The sequence below is a fragment of the Malus domestica genome, chromosome 01 (assembly GCF_042453785.1).
Source record: "Malus domestica chromosome 01, GDT2T_hap1".
NCBI lineage: Eukaryota > Viridiplantae > Streptophyta > Magnoliopsida > Rosales > Rosaceae > Malus > Malus domestica.
The window spans coordinates 31,944,524-31,962,941 of NC_091661.1; the positions used below are offsets into that span (position 1 = coordinate 31,944,524).

Here is an 18,418-nt window from a genome sequence, read left to right on the forward strand (position 1 = left end):
CTGGACATCAAGCATTTCTAATCTCTTACAGATGCGTAGTTGGATCTTTACCAAACCTGCAAAAGCTATAGTTTCTAAATATTCAAACTCATCGTGTGATGCCGGCGCTTCTTGCATTACGTCATTCGTATTGCTCTTAAGATTGGTCCATCAAACGAGACATTCTTCACAAAATTCAGATGATGATGATACAAGCTAGAGTCTCCGACACAAAGGGGGATTTCTTGTAAAAACGCGACAATTTATCCGAAAGCAAAGATCGACACAAAGGAAGCACCAAAATAGCTGATCGATGACCAAAACGGCATGATTGCACAATTCTCACAAGAAACATATGCAACGATCGAGAGTACGTGATCTTCCTAGTAGAGAAAAATACAAGAGGCACAATTTACAGAGACACGAAAGCAAAGAACCAAGACTTTATATCGAAATAAATGGAAGGTAAAAGCTTGTATGCCTTCTCATTACTCTATGTATGTAATCTAAAAGTCTTACCATACACGATCTTCCCCCACATCTTGGGTTTCTCTTCATTTCTCCTCAAATTCAACATCAATAATCTCCGGCTCGGACTTTGACGAAGAAGAAGGGCCTCCTCTACCGTCTCTTGAAAAGAAGTCTGATTTTGGCTGCCACACGGTGTTTCCACAGCCTCCACAACGGATTACTTGGTTCTTGTAACCAACAAATTGCCTCTTACAAGCCGGACAAGCGCCCTGTCCAAATTTCGCACAACAAACACACTTAGCCATCCGAATAGCGATCCAATTGATTGTGTTCCATACAACGCACTCAATTTAGTTGAAGACTAGCAGATCGCTAACATTAACACAACAAACATATGCAACTAGTAATACCTTAATAACAAGGCTGTTGGCAACCGCTCCGATGAGAAGAGGAGCAGCAAACGGCAGAACCCAAGTAGCGAAAATCAATATCCGAAAAAGCCATCCGGATAATGCAAACCACAGGAAGAAAATTGTCTTCAAAATCATTCAAAACAATGAAACAGAAATGCGAATTAGTCGAAAACGAAATGATTAACAAGACAAGACAAAATCTTTGCATAATTTCGGAATGTGAGCTCATACGCTTACCGCAAGGCTTCTTCCCAATGGGGCCTCCATGAATTCAGAAAGCTGCTTCCTGTACTGCACGGTTGCCAAACACCGAACCAAACCAGAAAATTCAGCAAACATAACAACATGTCGCGTACATGCATACTGAAAGCAGAAGAGTAAGAGAAAGAGAATAACAAACCCTAGGCCAATTTCTGCTGAAATCCACGCTGAAGGCGCGCCAGCGCGTTCCAATCTCGAGTTCTCTGTCGATTTCTCTGGCGCGATCGACGGCGGAGCGAGCGATTGTGTCAAAGCGGCGGGAGAGGGCGTACTGACGGTCGAGGCGCTCGGCGGTCTTCTTCGCCTCGAAAAGGAACCGCTCGAATCCGTCGTTGGCGCTCCGCCACGCGTCCTTCGCGAAACTTCCTATGTCGCTGCGCCGGAACGCCTGGATGTTCGGCACCTGGCAGTGGCGGGGGCCTCTTCCGCCGTTGGGCCTTCTCCCCCTCCACGGAAGCGGTACCGCTGCTTGAGGGCACCGAAGCGTTGTCGCCATTAGAGATATGACAGAGAGAGTTTCTCAACTGTACTGATAAGCGGTTTAGCTGAGCGAGCACTTCACCTCCACACTTAACGACATGTCGTTTATTTGTAACAAGCTAACAAAACACACGTTGTCTCGTTTAGTTTCTAACTATTTATGTTAACGTGTTGTTCGCCCCTAAATTCGTCATGGGTCGTCATGGACATGCTGGTAATTTACTCGAACATGAAATTGGCGAGTATACTAGATGTCCCTAGCGGACGGGATTTGAATGATTGAGATTGCGTTTGAGTTCGATTTCTAACCAAGAGATTATGTCATTGAGTGGAAGTGGCTCAAATCAAGGTTCTTTTTTTACCTTAAAAATAAGGACTTTACTTATGTGGAAAAATTTAACAACATGTAAATGACAAGGTTGCTGGAAGTGTAAATGATATAGGAAAGTAAATGACTGGTATTGTAGATTGCTTGTAAACTAAATGACTGAAAATGAGTTGTACATAAATGTATTTATTTAAAGTACAAAACATTTTAAGTACAGAGGGATGCTAAATACAAGGTTCGAGGTTGTTTTCGAGGGATCAGGCAAGTTGCTCTAGTCTTGTAGCAATTTCTGGTGTTTTGGGGAATGACTTTGAAGGTTGTAAATAAAACTACAAGGGAGATCGATACTACTGAGTGAGCAGCAGAGCTAATAAACACGGAAAGTAAAGGGTGCTTGGCTAAAGCTAAATGTCTACAAGGAGATTGAGGAGCTGATTTGAGTAGAGTTGATTGATTGTTTGTTTGAGTGTCTTCCCATCCACTTGCAATGAAAAAGCATGTGTTTGTCTTGATTAAACAAAGCTCTTGGCACATCTCCACCACCACAAACAAATGGGAAAAATATTATTTTAATATCAAACTATCGCACTTGATGCAGCCAAATATCTTCAAAGTTAGCCCTTTTGCACACTAATCCTCCAAATGCTATATTTTACCTGAATGACCCAAATAAGTAAAATGGTGCACATTTTAGGTGCAAACACGTGCTCCTGCACACTGCTCGGTGCCTCAGTCTGCTGACTCTGCTCTCCCCTTGGCGTACTGTGAGAGCTTGAAACTTTGGCGGGGAGAGCTAGGCTACGAACAAGAATTACTGTCTGCGTATGCAGATTTTGATCATTTCAGTCAGAAATGTCTACAGCACCTGTTCCATGTAACAGTTTTATCAACTTTACGTTCAGTGTTTCTTACATGCATGGACGTAAAGTTTTATGAAACCCTGATGAACTATATTATTTTGATCATTTCACAAAACCATGAAACAAAACATGCATGAACGTAATAGTTTTATGAACTTTACGTTCAGGGTTTCTTAAAGCTAGGTTTCGATGCATGTATCTTTATTCCCTTTTATTTCCAGATCCTGAGAAAGCTGTCTCTGCTATCTGTTACAGGTTTACCTACCAAGTAAGTGCTTATATTTGATGGACTTGGGTGACTTGTACGATTCACTTTCTGGTAAGGGGTTTTCGGCAAGGCAGAAGAGATCGGCGGCGTCAAATAACGTTGATGTGTCGTCCTACTCTCGATATTTTGCACGTTTCCACAGAATTCCAGCTCTTGAAAGCGAATCTTCTGATTATGTTCCATGGTAATCTAAAGAGTGTATCTTTTGATACTTTTCTCATAGGATGCCCTTGCTCAATGTCTCATGTTACTCTCTCAAGGACTTGTTTGCCAGTGTGTAACTTATACAGGGAAGAAATGTTATACGTTTTTGGGCAGACAGATGCCTAATTGGCATGGTATAGAAAAACTAGGATATAAGGCCATCTCTAACCGAAGGGTCCAAAAGGCCAAAGGGTCGAAAATTAACCGAAAACCATCTCCAACTGAGGGTTAGGCCAGAGGGCTCGTGGACCCCACGGAATCTGAAAGGGCTAAAGGGGCCAGAAATTGTAGCAATCCTATAACCGACATGAATGCTTAAACAAAAATTTGAATCCAACGGCTAGCTGACTAGCCGTTGTATTCAATTTTTTTGTAATGAATTTTGTTGATGCACAAAACCGGATGGTCTTGGAACAACGTAAATCCGACCGTGGATCTGCATTTAATGTAAATAACACAAGGATTTTATCGTGGTTCACCCCAATGTTTGGGCTACGTCCACACTGTAGTTGATTCTGTTTCTCTGTAATTGTATGGATACAAGTGTTTGGGGGAAGTCCCCCGGAGGAGAAAGAAGAGAAGGGAGAGGAGAGCCTCGGTGGTGTGAGGTCTCTCCTGAATGTAATGATAGCTTCTCTTAGCCTTCTTAGGCTTGGCTCTTTTTCCTCCCTTAGAATGAGGGTAGGAGTCCCCTTTTATAGAATAAGGGGCTCCTCCTCTTTTACAAAGTATGGGCTTTAGTGTGAGGCCTAAATACAAGGCCCAAGGCCCAAATATACGAGGCCCTAAATATGGTATAAACAGTAGTCCCCCAAGTCTTCAGTCAAGAGAGTCTTTTGGCTGGAGACTTGAAATTCAGTCCATGTGTGGGCCGAAGTAACTAAATGTCATCTAGAACTGATGCTCGATATGAGGCGGTGCCCAATCTGAAATGATGTTCAACTAGAAGTAGCACATGTTGTGAGACCGCTTTGCTTGTAGCTTATGTTGCCTTGGTTGGCTTGGCTTGTGGCGTTTGAAGGTGAGGGAGTCCCTTTTATAAAATAAGGGCTCGCTCCTCAATACATAAATGATGGGCTAGAGTTGATGCTCACGGCGAGGCGGTTGCTCAACAGGCGGCGATGCTCTCTAATGATGGTGAGGGAGTCCCTTTTATAAACTAAGGGCTCGCTCCTCGATACATAAATTTAGGAGTGATGCTCGTGGCGAGGTGGTTGCTCAGCTGGCGGCGATACTCTCTAATGGTGGTGAGGGAGTCCCTTTTATAAAATAAGGGCTCGCTCCTCGATACATAAGTGATGGGCTAAGTCCCCCAAGTATTTTTCATAAGGCCCAGTTGAGGCCCAATATATGGTACATAATGTAGTCCCCAAGTCTTCGGTCAATAGAGTCTGTTGGCTGGAGACTTCAAATTGAATCCATGTATGGGCCGAAGTGGCGGTTGTTCGGAGGCGGATTTGTATACCCTGCACTGAAGCTTTGTAGGTGAAGCTTTGCAAGTGAAGCTTTGAAGCTAGAGCTCTGTAAATGAAGCTTTTGAAGCTGATTGACATGAGTGATGCTCATGAATGTTTATGTTGATTGACATGAGTGATGCTCATGGATGTTAACATGAGTGATGCTCATGAATGTTAACATGAGTGATGCTCATGAATGTTTATGTATGATTGATATGAGGGATGCTCATGAATGTTTATGTATGATTGACATGAGTAATGTTCATGTATGATTTGAAGTACTGGGCGTACTTTTGATCGTCTGGTTGGAGCTATTTTGGGCTTATGGATTTTCGCCCTCTACACAACATTCCAGCCCATTTACTTTGGGCTTTGCCGTTTTTTTTTTTTTTTTTTTTTTTTTTTTTTTTTTTTTTACCATCTGATGGGGTTTATACATATTACCCTCTGATGGGGTATTTATTCCTTGCTTTTGCAGTGTTTTTCTGCTGCACTCTCTTTGGTTCTTTATCTGGCAGACATAAGGAATTATAGGAAGATCTTTTGCTTTTCTTCTTTTCTCTTTTCCTTTTCTGTTTTTCCTTTTGCTTTCTCTTTTCTGCTTTGTTCCCCCTTGCTTTTTTGCTTTTTTCTTGATCTCTGCACCTTTGTTGCTCTAGCCTTGCTTGAACCGACTTGGTGATAGCTTGCATCTCTCTCTTTTGCTTTTTCCTTTCTCTTTTGCTTTTGTTTCTGCAGATGTCGTAGATGGCATCATTGTCAAGCAACACAAATACATTGGTGTGCTCCAGCAGAGAATGGGTTGAGAGAATGCTGTTGTAAAGCTCCACCACATATGTAAAAGCCTGGGGAGAAGGGTACACAGTGGATCCCAGCTTGGATTTCTTTGGATTTCTTTGGTATAGATCCATCATTGAGTTCACTAGGCCTGCAGGTCCACACACCACACCTTGTCTGCATTAAAGATTATGTGGTTCCACTTCCAGACGCGCAGAGTTGCTCCGCCTTCTGGTTCTGGTGGGCCCTACGAGACGGAGCACGGCATGTTTCCCCGATGATCACGGAGTAATTGGCATGGGCTCGAACTGATGGGGTTATACAACAGTTTTCCTACGAGGGGAAACCATGTACTACCACGTTGTTTCTCCTCCTCTGACTCTCAGTCGTTCGAGTCGGTGATGTGATCCTCCCGGCTTTCAACGGTTCCTTCAAGATTAAGACTAGCTAAGTAGCAAACCTCTATCACCTATCTCCAACCGGTCGTCGACAGCATCGGCGGAGCAGATCCAAATCCCGGGGACACCACCGGAATACAAAGCTTCGCCGGCCTCTTCCTCTTCGGCTGCGTCACTGGAGACCCCGGACCTGAACATGACAACCTGTTCGACGGATTCAAGATCCGAATCCGAAACGATGACGACGGAGACGAACACGAAGCCAATCCCGATGGTGATAAGGCCGACGGCGGCGGAGGTAAAGTCATGGTTTCTGGGGCCAGAGAGATCATGGAGGATTTGTTGCAGAATAGGGACGACGGCGAGTAAGACATCGGTGAGTTAGCAACGGCGACGGAGCATGACATGTTTCCCCTTTTCGGTTTTATTTTTCTGATTTTTCTGCTTTTTGGGTTTTGTAGAGAGAGAGAGAGATGAGAAAGAGTTTGAGAGGTAGAGGCAGATGCAGAGTCTGAAATCAGAGGCTCAATGGATCTGTTGGAGCACCAGTTCTTCCAGAGCACGGTGTTGATCTTCCAACGACAGCGAGAAGTTACTCAAGTCGTCAATCGCAATCTGCATCAGCTGCGTGTTCGAAGGCGTCTTCAGCTCGTCCGTGAGCTGCTTTATCGCTAGCCGGCGGTCGTTTAGGTCGGTGGGAGACAATCGCTCGACATCTCGCGCCTTCTCTTTCAATTGGACGGGATCGGAGTGGCCCATGGCCCATTGTGATTGGAGTGGCCTATGGCCCATTGTAACATTCCCTCCAGAGAAAAGAAGCCACCGTCGGCGTCAAGGTCAGCGACGGCGGTATCGTCGTCCCGAGGCTGAGTCCGAGTCTAAGCATGCGTTTCGTCTTCTGCACTGGACCACTATACCCTTCCCGTATTGTTAATATTTCGCTCCAAGGAACAACAATCATGGCACACTTTGCTAGGAGTAACGTTTTGGGTTCTTGCAGATTTTGCAGATTCACGATGAAGGTGAAAATTTGAGAGAGAACCGACATGATTTTTTGTGTCGTTTCCCACAGACGGCGCCAAATGTTGATGCACAAAACCGGATGGTCTTGGAACAACGTAAATCCGACCGTGGATCTGCATGTAATGTAAATAACACAAGGATTTTATCGTGGTTCACCCCAATGTTTGGGCTACGTCCACACTGTAGTTGATTCTGTTTCTCTGTAATTGTATGGATACAAGTGTTTGGGGGAAGTCCCCCGGAGGAGAAAGAAGAGAAGGGAGAGGAGAGCCTCGGTGGTGTGAGGTCTCTCCTGAATGTAATGATAGCTTCTCTTAGCCTTCTTAGGCTTGGCTCTTTTTCCTCCCTTAGAATGAGGGTAGGAGTCCCCTTTTATAGAATAAGGGGCTCCTCCTCTTTTACAAAGTATGGGCTTTAGTGTGAGGCCTAAATACAAGGCCCAAGGCCCAAATATACGAGGCCCTAAATATGGTATAAACAAATTTAAACCTTTTCTTTTCTATAAATACCTAAGCCATTCCTACACCATTTCTCACATAATTTTCACCATTCCATACTATCTCACTTCATTCTATTTTTTTCTTATAACTTCTATTTTACAAAATTTGTTTCATATTTTTTTGAAATTCTATTTTTTTCCTAAAACTTTCTAAGTCATTATACAACATTAAATTAAATTAAGTAACATGAAACAACATTAAACAATATGTTTGGCCCTATGGCCCTTTGACCCTCGTTTGGAGACGGTTTTTTGTGACAGGGCTAAAACGAGTCCTATGATCTAGGGGTGGGCAAACGGGTCTAGGAACCGCGGGGCGGGTCGGGTCTAGCCGGTTCGGGGCGGGTACAAGTTTTGTAAACTCAAAACGGGGCGGGTCGAGGCGGGTCCATGTAATTGGCGGGGCGGGTCTAAATTTCTGAAAAACCGGGTACCCGGGCCCGGACAGTTTCTACCGTCCATATACGAAGATTAAATCTCTACCATTCATTACTACCACTCTTTCTCTTAGTCGCTGACTCTCGCCTCCTCTCTCGACTTTTCCAGGATCCAGATGGACTCAGCGCCTACTCCACCGCTCACTCCTCCTCTCGTTGAAGCCACGGCGGTCTTCATCGGTGCTACCCCTACCCCATATTCTCTCATATCAGAGTCGTCACTCCCTTCTCCCACTCGAGTCGAGGCCTCTTGTGAACACCACCACCGCCGTCGAAACCTCCTCCATGAAAGACGCCTTCTCCAAATATTCTGATTACCTCAACAATCTCGTAATCCCTAATTTAATCTTCACCAATTTGCAGCTCTGTGAGCGACTCGAAGGTTTGTAGAATGACAAGCGGGAAAGGGTTGTAAAAGCAAGTCGCGATATCACCATTAATAGCAAAAAGGTCATCTTTAAGGTTCACAGGTAAGAAAGCTGCGACCTTTTGCTTCAAATTTTGTTTCTGTTTTTTGGGTTTTTGATTTTGGATTTTGGTTTTTTTTTTATAATAATTTTATTTATATCATCATTGAAATGATGTTGCTGTGGAATTTGAACTTGAACAGAATCAGTAAACACAACAAAGAGGAAGTTCTGCAGAAAGCTGAAAAGGATTTAGTAGCTGTGAGTCTGCGACAGATCAGTACATTTCCCAGCTTGTTAGAGAGATGCATGCTAAGTTTTTTTCTTCTATTTTAAAATTTGTTGCACCCGGCCCGCTCCGGCCCGTTTCTTTTACACCCGGTCCGGTCCGGTCCCTTCAAAATTGGGCCCGGCCCGGCCCGTGCCCAGCCCTACTATGATCCTTTGGCCCTCGGTTGGAGATGGAGGCAAATATGGTCATGCACTGTTCATTCAAATATTAATTTCTTGTATGACCAGAGGGTTAAAACAAGCCCTCTGGTCCGACCTCGGTTGGAGATGCCCTAAATTACTCGAGGAAAGGCGGCAAAAGCTCTAGGGAGAAGAAGTTGTTACTTCACTTAGATTGAATTTATCTGCAATTAGTTTGGCAGTAGGGTTGTATGGTGCAAAACTTGATGGCACTAGCTGGGTGCCCATGTCCAACTATTGTTTCATATTGCAAATGTTGCATTGCATTCTATGTCACGTTGATCATTTGATAGCTTTATTTTTTCCGGTGTATTATCCTAGTGGTTACGGTCTCTTTCTTCAATCCATTGCGTCTCGGTTTTAAACACTCTCTCTTTTCTAGATCCGCTTTGATCCATTATCTTAACGGGTCACCCAATTAGTTAACATGTTGATTCAAAACATGTTATATTTATATCATTCCATGTCAAGTTAACGAGTCGTGCAAGAAATGATTAAGTCTAGTTTAAATCATTGATACAAATTGAAAAATTCACATACAATTTGGATCAAGTTCAAGTAAGTATACATAAGATATTTCATTAGAGCGTTTCACCCTTCGAAGCGGGGTGAATGGGCTGCCGAAGCCCAAACTAATCTGCGCCGGCCCACAACTGGACAAAAGAAAATATAAAAAATAAGTGAAAAATTTAGCGAAGATCGAGCCCCCTCCAGCGGTTGAAGTAAGGGTATTTTCGTCCAACGAATCCCCGTCTTGGCGCTTCATCAACTTCATCTCCCGCCACAGTGATCGAAGGCTCGAAACCCTCGAGGCAAAAAGCCCCAAAAGCCCTCCAGTAGACAAAGACAGAGAGCTTTACAGGCGACGGCCATGGCGGACGCCCACTTCGAGGTAGGCGACGAGGTGGAGGTCACATCCCCAATCCACAACATGCGCGGCACCACATTCCCGGCGAAAATCGTCGCCAAGTCGAGAACCAAATCGAAATTCAAAGTCGAATACAACAGAGCGAAGGCTCGGATCGATCGCAAGATCGGCGCCGGCCACAAGGGTGGCGATGCAGCCTTGAGGGAAGAGGTCGACGCTGTGCTCCTCCGTCCGCCGCCGCCTCGAGAGAGTGACTACCGGTTCAAATTAGGCGACGTGGTCGACGCCTTCTTTTGCGGCGGGTGGTGGGAGGGCGTCGTGGTCACTGACGTTTTGGTGGACAACAACACGTTCGGGGTTTACTTCCGGTTCGCCAAGGAGAAGTTTGAGTTCGAGCCGGAGGAGCTACGCCTTCACCGGGAGTGGGTCAAGGGGTCCTGGATCCCACCTCTTCAACAAGGCGTAAGTAACATCTTCTTGGTGTTTGATTGTTGCCGGTTAGAGTTTTGAGAATCCTTGTTTTTATGTTCTTTTTCCAATGATCTAGGATGATTTTAGCGACATGTTCCTAATCCTAGTACAATTTGTAGTGACATCTTCCTAGCACATGCTTTTTTTCCCAATGTGCTGCAGGATGTCTCAGATGCCAAAGAACCAGAGATTCCGACGAAAGAGGAATTGATCGAAGGAACAGCGGTTGAGGTTTGCACTGACGAAGATGGATTTCAAGGTGCTTGGTTTGCTGCAAATATTGTCAAAGTAATGGAAAAGGACAAGTTTCTCGTTCGATACAAGGCAATAAAAACAGATGATAACAGAGAGTTGTTGACGGAAGAGGTCGACGCAAAGCACGTAAGGCCTCGTCCTCCAAAAGTTGTTGTGGCTGGAAGTTTCAGTCTGACGGAGGAGGTTGATGCTTTCTATAACGATGGCTGGTGGGAAGGTGTCATACGCAAGGTCCTTCACGGCCGAAGGTACAAAGTTTACTTCAAAGGTACAGACGACGAACTGCTGCTTCAGCACTCTGATTTGAGGCCACGCCAGGATTGGATAGATAGAACATGGGTTATGGCTTCTCAGGTATAACTTCTAAATACTCGCTTTCGTTGATGCAATGTTAAAGCTTGTTTCTTCGTCTGAAGATCTTCCCTTTAGGACCTTACCATCTGTTAGTCAAAATATTTAGAATGTTTCGATATGAACTGCAAATTTGTTTACATCTGGACAAGTTTTTGACATGCTTGTAGCCACAGTGCGCAAACACCCACAATCTAGACATGCTGAATATCGATAAATTACGAGCTGCGTTGTTAAACCTATTCCGCGGTTGAAACTAATCAAAGCTAGATTATTTCATTACAGTTAGTCCTGTGACTGCCGGTGTATCAGGAACTAGGGTGTTATGGCAACTACGAACTAAATCGTGCTATATCTTCTTCCTTTCCACGTTTCACCGAGGTTTCTGGCAGTCGTAACTATTGTAGAAGGGGTGAACTAATTTTACATCATATTTCTATGAATTAGGCTTGCTAACGACGAATTTTTTCAGGCATTGAAGCATTGATCTCTGGTCATCGCCGAAAGCATTACATCAGGAGGTGGTGTACATTTTTGTGGAGTTCTTGGCACGTCTGGTAGTAGACTTCGCAGTCGTCGGACGTGATTTTAATGGCATGGTTCCCTCGTCTTGAAAGCTTAGCCCATGTTAAGAGAGAAGTGGTCAGGAAATGATCCAATCTTAACCTTGGAAACCATTTTTTTTTTTTGTACTAGCGTTATGTTTTTTTTACAGTAAATTATCCAAGTCATTTTTCGTTTCTAGTTTGTACAGAATGAGACTGTTGAGTTTTTGCGCGCGTAAAGGGAATGTAAACCCTTTGCAAGCATTCTACCTCATGCCTCTGCTTTGGTATTGAGATGATTCGGTTTTGCTTGCGTGTTAAGGGAATGTAAACCCTTTGCAAGCGATTCTACCTCAGGCCTGGTTTGGTAATGTAATTCTGAAAAAAAAATGGGTATAAAAAAAAAGCTTGCTTTTTTGTGTTTGGTAAACATTCAGCTTCAGTTTTTTTTCACAATTTTGGATGAAAAAAAACCAAAAACACAAAGCTGTAAAACCCAGCTTTGAAAAATCGGCTTTTTTCATATCTATTTTATATAAAAGTTTATCAAACATTATAATATTGCTTTTTTTTCAAAAGCACTTTTACAAAAAAAAATTACCAAACACCCTGCTACTTTATTTCACAACTGCTTATTCTCACATCACAACAAAAACAACTTTTTTTTTCAAAGCACAGTAATACCAAACCAGCCTTGAGTCCGCATCATTCGAAATCAAATGCATCATGAAACACAATATGATTCTGCAAATCACAAAACCCAAAGTGATACAAAAATAAAGAGCCATGGCAGCATCTCGCTAACTTGGATTAATTAAGTTTACATACTCTGAAATTGGTGTGTTCATGAAACAAGTCCGGCAGTAAACAGACCAAACCCTAAACAAAAATCCTTCCAAAATCAAGCTCTCTCTCTCTACTTCTTCTCTTCCTTCTCGGCCTCTGCTGCCTTCTTGAGCCTGGCACCGACATGGCGTTGGTTCATCCTCTCCACACGGAGTTTGTCATAAGCCTTGAATGATTTCAGCTCATCGGTAATCTTCACAAGCTCAACCGTTGGCTTCTCACGTGCAATTGGAAGGTAGGGAGCATGGAGCTGGGTGGCGTTGGCAAGCTCCTCTGCGGAAGAATCACCAGCCTGTAGCCAAAAAAAAAAAAAAAAAAAACGTATAAGATACCATGCCCACAGATAATCAAATTTTTTAAGATACTCTACATCAACCACTTAACATCACCTTGGTATGCTTAGCACGTCTTGGGAAGACCACTAATTTGGCCTTGTATGTCTTCAGACGTTGAACATTAGCTTGAAGACCCTCCAGAGAACGATTCTTCCTACGATGATCAACAGAAATTCCAATGGTAGGTGCAAGTTTCTTTGGAATTCCAGCAGACTGGTAAGCAAACAAGGTAAACAACTTGTTAAAATCATCACATATAAGCGCATGGGTGGAAGCCATAAGCAAAATAAAGCTGATCAACAATTCCAATTTTAAGACCATGTTTATATTTTTATGGAATCTGGCGAACTGCTCAAAACTGAATAACAATCTGTATTTTATTTATCATTATAACGCTTCGTCCTGTAATCAACTTCAATAAACTCATAAAATACAAGCTGGATGAGTTCCAACTCTAATTCCGAAGCACAAATATAAATGAAGGAAATGAAGCACTATGTCAAAGATTTACGTAAAACACGCCTACCATAATCAGAATCTATGAGTAAATAACACTAATTCCAAAAAGTTTAACCACTGACGAAAAACGACCCAACTTGCCTTCAATTCTTCAAGAGTAAAGCCTCTACCAGCTCTCACTTTCATGTTATACTTCAGAGTCTGTCCGTGAACAATGGGACGGAGGGGACCAGTGGTTGGACGAGGGAAGATTTTCACAGCCTTCTTCTGGCGAGCTGATGATATTTCAAAACAGTCGAGTCAGTCGAACTACAAATTATCGTTTGTGAAATAATACGAGCGAGAATGTTTAGTACGGCACACATAAAAGAGTGCATGTAAAGCTAAGAAACAAGAAAAAAAGGTGATAAAAACGACTACTTTAACTCACCAGTTCTCCTCCTGGTCTTCCTAGCAGGTTGGTTAAACCAGGTCTTGACATAGTTCTGCCAATGCTTCCTGAAGTGAGAGCTCGGGATAACGTTGTTGTGCTTCACCATGGCTTACCTACGAGGTAATCGAATCGCATAATTCAGAATTCCAAATGCACAAATAACACAACAAATACCGAATATCGAACGAAAAACTCAAAAACAATCATCTCCCTGGATCCATCACAAATAATAAAAAAAACCCAAAAATAATAATCATACAGTTCAGAAAACGCAATACATTTGCTAGCAGAAACAGAGTCCAACATACGATAATTATTCCAGTTCGATAAAAAAACTCAGCGACCAAAAGGATACAAAACCAAGATGAAGAAAAATCCACACCATATCAGAAGCAATAAAACCCTAGAAATCTAAGCATAAGCAAATTTAAACGCCTAAATCTTCGGTTTTGGAGACCCAAAAAAAGTGAGACGAAGAAAACAATGAAATGAGAAACATTAATCGAAGATTTCTACGGACAAACAGAGAGGGAAAGGGAAAGTGAGGAAAACCTGAAATCTGAGTTCGCGATGAAATGTTTTCTTACTCCCTCTACTCGCGCGGTCTTAACAACGACTGTGCGAGCTAGGGTTTATGATAGATAGCAGAAAACCCGAGTGTCTTTCGTATTGGGCCGGAAGCTTTGGGCCTCGTCTTCCCCCACCCTTTGTTTCTTCAACTGGGCCCCTGTAGGCCCAGCACATCATACGGCTTTTTATTCTGGGCTTATTTTTAGCTACGCCCATTGAAACTCTATTTTGATCTTATTTTACCTCAGTAACTCAAAAGTCATCACCTTAGTCCTTAAAACTCAAAATTTGTTTCAATTTGATTTGGAGACTCTTTTCTTCTTAAAACTTATAGGTCGCATCCTGAAACATATGTGGGACCCAACAACCAATAAGACTCTACCACATGTGCAACATGATTATAAATTTCCATTATGTGTTAACATTCAACAATCAGAAAATTTTAATTTTAAAAGAAGTTGAAGAGATGAGAAACATAAAAAAGAAATTGATTAGCCTGGAGCACCCAAACCAAACTCAAATAAGAAATTAACAGGTTTAAGGCAATGTGAAGCAACTTTTGAGTTTTATAAAGACAATTTTCGAGTTTCAGGGGCAAAATGGGATGAAAATCAAGTTCTAGATGGCAAAATGGGACTAAAATTGAGTTCTAGAGGGCAAAGCGGAGTGAATTTTGAGTTTCAAAGACTAAAGTTGCGACTTTTACAAGAAGCAAAGTGAAATTAATAACACCAAACACCGAATTTGTGTCAATGACTAATATCCGACATGATGGCAAACAACGCGTAGTTGAATATTCCAACCAAGTGTGAAAGTCTAGTGAAGACCAAGTCGTGGGTGAGTTGCTTGTAACTAGTGCTAAGTCGAGGTTGAAGGTCACTGCGAGAGACATGAACCATTTCGTTTTCTTCTAAAAAAGACTTCAGTGGACTGGGTGGATACGATGCGCATATATATAAGTTAACTCGAGTGAGGGGATCTTCGATTTAGCAGAAGATAATTGGAGTGCTGAATGCTAACCGAGAGAGAGAGAGAGAGAGAGAGAGAGAGAGAGAGAGAGAGAGAGAGAGATGAGTCTATTGTCAAACAGGATTTCCAAGGAGGAGCTCCAGCCGGGAGATCACGTCTATACTTATAGAAAACTGCATACATACTCCCACCATGGTAATTTTGCATTCTTTTTCTCTTTTTGCACGCTCACATTTATTTATGTGCCTTGAATTTGCTTGATTTATTCAACCCAAATAACAAAAATTTACAGATATATGCATAAATCCCACTTTAAGCATATATGTGCATATATATTTATGGCATGGTTGCATGCATGCAGGTATATACGTGGGGGAAGGTAGGGTTATTCATTTTGTTAAAACAAAGGGAAAAGGGAAAATAAGTAGTAAGAGAAAGCCTCGATGCAGCGACTGCAAGAACGACCCAAACACGGCACGCGGAGTGGTGAAAACCTGCGTCGATTGCTTCCTGAAAGGTCACGGCCTTTTTCGATTCGAATACAACGTGTCTCACAATCGCTTCAATATCAAAAACAGGGGGACTTGCAGCACTGAGAGTTGTTATCCGGGAGGCGAAACTGTTCGTCGTGCCTCAGAGATTTTCGACAAGGATCCGACTCATGGGACGGGTTTCGGTGAATACAATTTGCTTAAAAACAACTGCGAGGACTTTGCCAGCTATTGCAAAAGAGGCACGAGCGTGAGCGAGCAGGCTGTGAGGGTTTGGTCTGTGGGGAATAGTTTTGCAGATTCAACAAATAGTAGTAGTACTAGTAGTGCTGCTTCCCCATCCAGAATTGATGATGCTACTACTTCCAAGGCTGCTTTTCTTATTTCCAAGGCTACTTCTTTCTTTTCTTCCGAGTCTTGATTCTGTTTAGACGGAATTGGATCCTCTCCTGAGCAGGATCCTCCTGATCCAACAACACGGACCGTTAGATTTTGATCCAACAACTACAAACAGGTACCTCTCTAAAAGTTTAATAATTGTAACCGTTGAATTAAAATTCAATGCCCCATGTTAGTGGGTCAGGAGGATCCAACTCCTCAGGAGAGGATCCAATTCCCTGTTAGACCGTGTCAGGTATACTCAGTCAACAACTCTTATCCAATGGGAATTATGTTAGGTTTGTTTGACTTTTGAATTTTGAATTGTACACTTGTAAATAGGGTTTTTGAAACCCTGATGTAATATGGAAATCATTACAAATAGATTGCACCCTACAACGTTGAGGACAAGCAATTATAGTGAAAAACCTGCCTTCTGTTCTTTAACTTCTCACGGTTCATATTTTTACAGATTCTTCATCATGATCAAGAATGTTGCATATATACTAACACACACTATGATATTTAGATGTGAGAAAACAAACTTAGAATTTGGTAAAAGTTAGAATTTATAAATTGACATGCATCATTTGAATTCATAAACATAGAGACTTAGAATTTTTCGTGTGAATAAAAACTTGAAATTTGGGACCTCAAATTTCTAAGTTTAAATTTTATATAAGAGCTAGATAGATTAAATTTATAGATTTAGTCTTTCTAGCATTACCCTTGACATAAATAGTTGTTATTTTCATGAGTGAGATTTAAAAATAAAAAAATACAACCATGAGTGGCTATCACCACCACCACATGTCATTGCCATACAATCTTCATACTCGATGCCGTCTTCTCCGCCAAAACACAACATGATCACTGCCACATACCCATGTCGCTACTATCATCACCATCACCGCCACCACTACTACCAACACATTTCCTAATTACAATGCCTCATTTATATATTAATGACAATATACACATTATATTTCATATTTAAATTTCATTGTCCTTTTCGTCACAAGAAAATTTACAAATTTTGAAAAAAAATTATGTCATTTCAAATTCTCTAGCAACCTTAAATTTTCTCATCTAAACAATAATTTTTTTTTGAAACCCATGGAGTTTGCTAAGCCTCACATGTCCAAAATAAATCTTTTTTATTCCAAATCACAATATATGTCTTTTATTTTTGGACAAAAAAATTAGATGTTGTTGGAACAAGCCCTTTAACAAGAGGATCCCCATTTAAAAAAAAAATAAGGACACATTCTTGACCGTTGGATTGACTTTAATAAAATTGTGTGGTTGAGATTAAATTACATGCCACATAATTTAATTAAAGTCAAATCTAACGGTCAAAAAAATATCTCTACTTTTTAAAAAAAAATAAGGATCCATCTTATTAAAAGATTCATATGTTTAGGACTCGATCCAAGACACCTGGTTGGGTCAGGCTCGTATCTAACCGGTCCAATAAAAGCAAGCAAAAACACTGATATTCTCTTCTGTCCGAGATGCCTCAAACACTCCGAGACGTACAATTTCCACGCTTCTTTCACTCACTCGAATCGTACCAAGAACGCGAAAGATTTCAAATTTACAGCACCCTATGACGAAAACACTTCAGTTCAGAACTACCTAATTGCTCAAACCACCGGAGAGGAACTTTCCGGCGAATCATACAACAATTTGATAAGTGGGTTCTGCAGAGCATAATTCAGAATTCCAAATGCACAAATAACACAACAAATACCGAATTCCAAATTCCAAATGCACAAATAACACAACAAATACCGAATTCCAAATGCACAAATAACAAAACAAATACCGAATATCCAACGAAAAACACAAAGACAATCATCTCCCTGGATCCATCACAAGCAATAAAAAAACCTCAAAAATACGAATCATACAGTTCATCTTTCTCAAAAAAAAAAAACATCATAAAGTTCAGAAAACGCAATACACTGCTAGCAGAAACAGAATCCAGCACACGATAATTATTCCAATCCGATAAAAAACTCAGCGACCAAAAGGATACAAAACCAAGATGAAGAAAAATCCACACCATATCAGAAGCAATAAAACCCTAGAAATCTAAGCATAAGCAAATTTAAACGCCTAAATCTTCGGTTTTGGAGACCCAAAAAACGTGAGACGAAGAAAACAATGAAATGAGAAACATTAATCGAAGATTTCTACAGAAAAACAGAGAGGGAAAGGGAAAGTGAGGAAAACCTGAAATCGGAGTTCGCGATGAAATGCTCTCTTACTCCCTCTACTCGCGCGGCCTCAACAACGACTGTGCGAGCTAGGGTTTATGATAGATAGGAGAAAACCCGAGTGTCTTTCGTATTGGGTCGGAAGTTTTGGGCCTCGTCTTCTCCCACCCTGTGCTTCGTTCTTAGTTCAACTCGGCCGCTGTAGGCCCAGCATATCATACGGCTTGTTTATTCTTGGCTTATTTTTAGTTACGACAATTTTTGATCTCATTTTGCCATTTGGAACTTAATTTTGATCTCATTTTGCCTCTATAACTCAAAAGTCACCACTTTAGTCCTGAAACTCAAAATGTGTTTCAATTTCATTTGTATACTCTTTTTTCTTCTTAAAACTTATAGGTCGCATCCTGAAACATACGTGGGACCCAATACTCAATAAGACTACCACATGTGCAACATGATTATAAATTTCCATTATGTGTTAACATTCAA

General features: G+C 41.7%; 3 protein-coding genes and 1 long non-coding RNA gene across 6 annotated transcripts; 2 read left to right on the top strand and 2 right to left on the bottom strand.

The window, feature by feature from the left end:
- Positions 1-293: 293 nt before the first annotated feature.
- LOC103444565 (uncharacterized) lies at positions 294-1,835 on the bottom strand. Of its 2 annotated transcripts, XM_008383525.4 has the most exons (5): positions 1,264-1,679; positions 1,101-1,154; positions 861-986; positions 499-719; positions 294-362 (listed from the first exon to the last, which is right to left on the bottom strand). In XM_008383525.4, the coding sequence occupies exons 1-4, from the start codon at positions 1,618-1,620 to the stop codon at positions 534-536; spliced, it is 723 nt and encodes a 240-aa protein (XP_008381747.1). In that variant the 5' UTR covers positions 1,621-1,679; the 3' UTR covers positions 294-362; positions 499-533. The 2 variants fall into 2 exon arrangements, with proteins under 2 accessions (XP_008381747.1, XP_008381739.1); XM_008383517.4 differs by having other exon boundaries at positions 294-719; positions 1,264-1,835.
- A 7,543-nt stretch (positions 1,836-9,378) lies between these two features.
- Positions 9,379-11,653, top strand: LOC103444582 (protein AGENET DOMAIN (AGD)-CONTAINING P1-like). The gene is made up of 3 exons (XM_008383536.4): positions 9,379-10,063; positions 10,235-10,681; positions 11,151-11,653. The coding sequence occupies exons 1-3, from the start codon at positions 9,605-9,607 to the stop codon at positions 11,163-11,165; spliced, it is 921 nt and encodes a 306-aa protein (XP_008381758.1). The 5' UTR covers positions 9,379-9,604; the 3' UTR covers positions 11,166-11,653.
- A 167-nt stretch (positions 11,654-11,820) lies between these two features.
- Positions 11,821-18,018, bottom strand: LOC103444601 (large ribosomal subunit protein eL13x-like). 2 transcript variants are annotated; one of them, XM_008383566.4, is made up of 5 exons: positions 17,943-18,018; positions 13,294-13,409; positions 13,005-13,138; positions 12,459-12,617; positions 11,821-12,361 (listed from the first exon to the last, which is right to left on the bottom strand). In XM_008383566.4, the coding sequence occupies exons 2-5, from the start codon at positions 13,400-13,402 to the stop codon at positions 12,140-12,142; spliced, it is 624 nt and encodes a 207-aa protein (XP_008381788.1). In that variant the 5' UTR covers positions 13,403-13,409; positions 17,943-18,018; the 3' UTR covers positions 11,821-12,139. The 2 variants fall into 2 exon arrangements, with proteins under 2 accessions (XP_008381788.1, XP_008381780.1); XM_008383558.4 differs by lacking the exon at positions 17,943-18,018 and adding an exon at positions 13,849-13,977.
- LOC114825920 (uncharacterized) lies at positions 14,745-16,151 on the top strand. Its single transcript, XR_011580593.1, has 2 exons — positions 14,745-15,030; positions 15,197-16,151. It is a non-coding gene; the product is annotated as an uncharacterized lncRNA (long non-coding RNA).
- Positions 18,019-18,418: the final 400 nt, after the last annotated feature.

Coding starts and splice junctions, on each gene's coding strand:
- LOC103444565 (XM_008383517.4), bottom strand. CDS start 1,620: ATGGCGACAACGCTTCGGTGCCCTCAAGCAGCGGTACCGCTTCCGTGG. Junction 1,155..1,263: donor TCAGCAGAAATTGGCCTAGG/GTTTGTTATTCT, acceptor GCAACCGTGCAG/TACAGGAAGCAGCTTTCTGA. Junction 720..860: donor CCAACAGCCTTGTTATTAAG/GTATTACTAGTT, acceptor AAATTTGGACAG/GGCGCTTGTCCGGCTTGTAA.
- LOC103444582 (XM_008383536.4), top strand. CDS start 9,605: ATGGCGGACGCCCACTTCGAGGTAGGCGACGAGGTGGAGGTCACATCC. Junction 10,064..10,234: donor TCCCACCTCTTCAACAAGGC/GTAAGTAACATC, acceptor AATGTGCTGCAG/GATGTCTCAGATGCCAAAGA.
- LOC103444601 (XM_008383566.4), bottom strand. CDS start 13,402: ATGGTGAAGCACAACAACGTTATCCCGAGCTCTCACTTCAGGAAGCAT. Junction 12,618..13,004: donor TTACTCTTGAAGAATTGAAG/GCAAGTTGGGTC, acceptor TTTGCTTACCAG/TCTGCTGGAATTCCAAAGAA. Junction 12,362..12,458: donor GACGTGCTAAGCATACCAAG/GTGATGTTAAGT, acceptor TTTTGGCTACAG/GCTGGTGATTCTTCCGCAGA.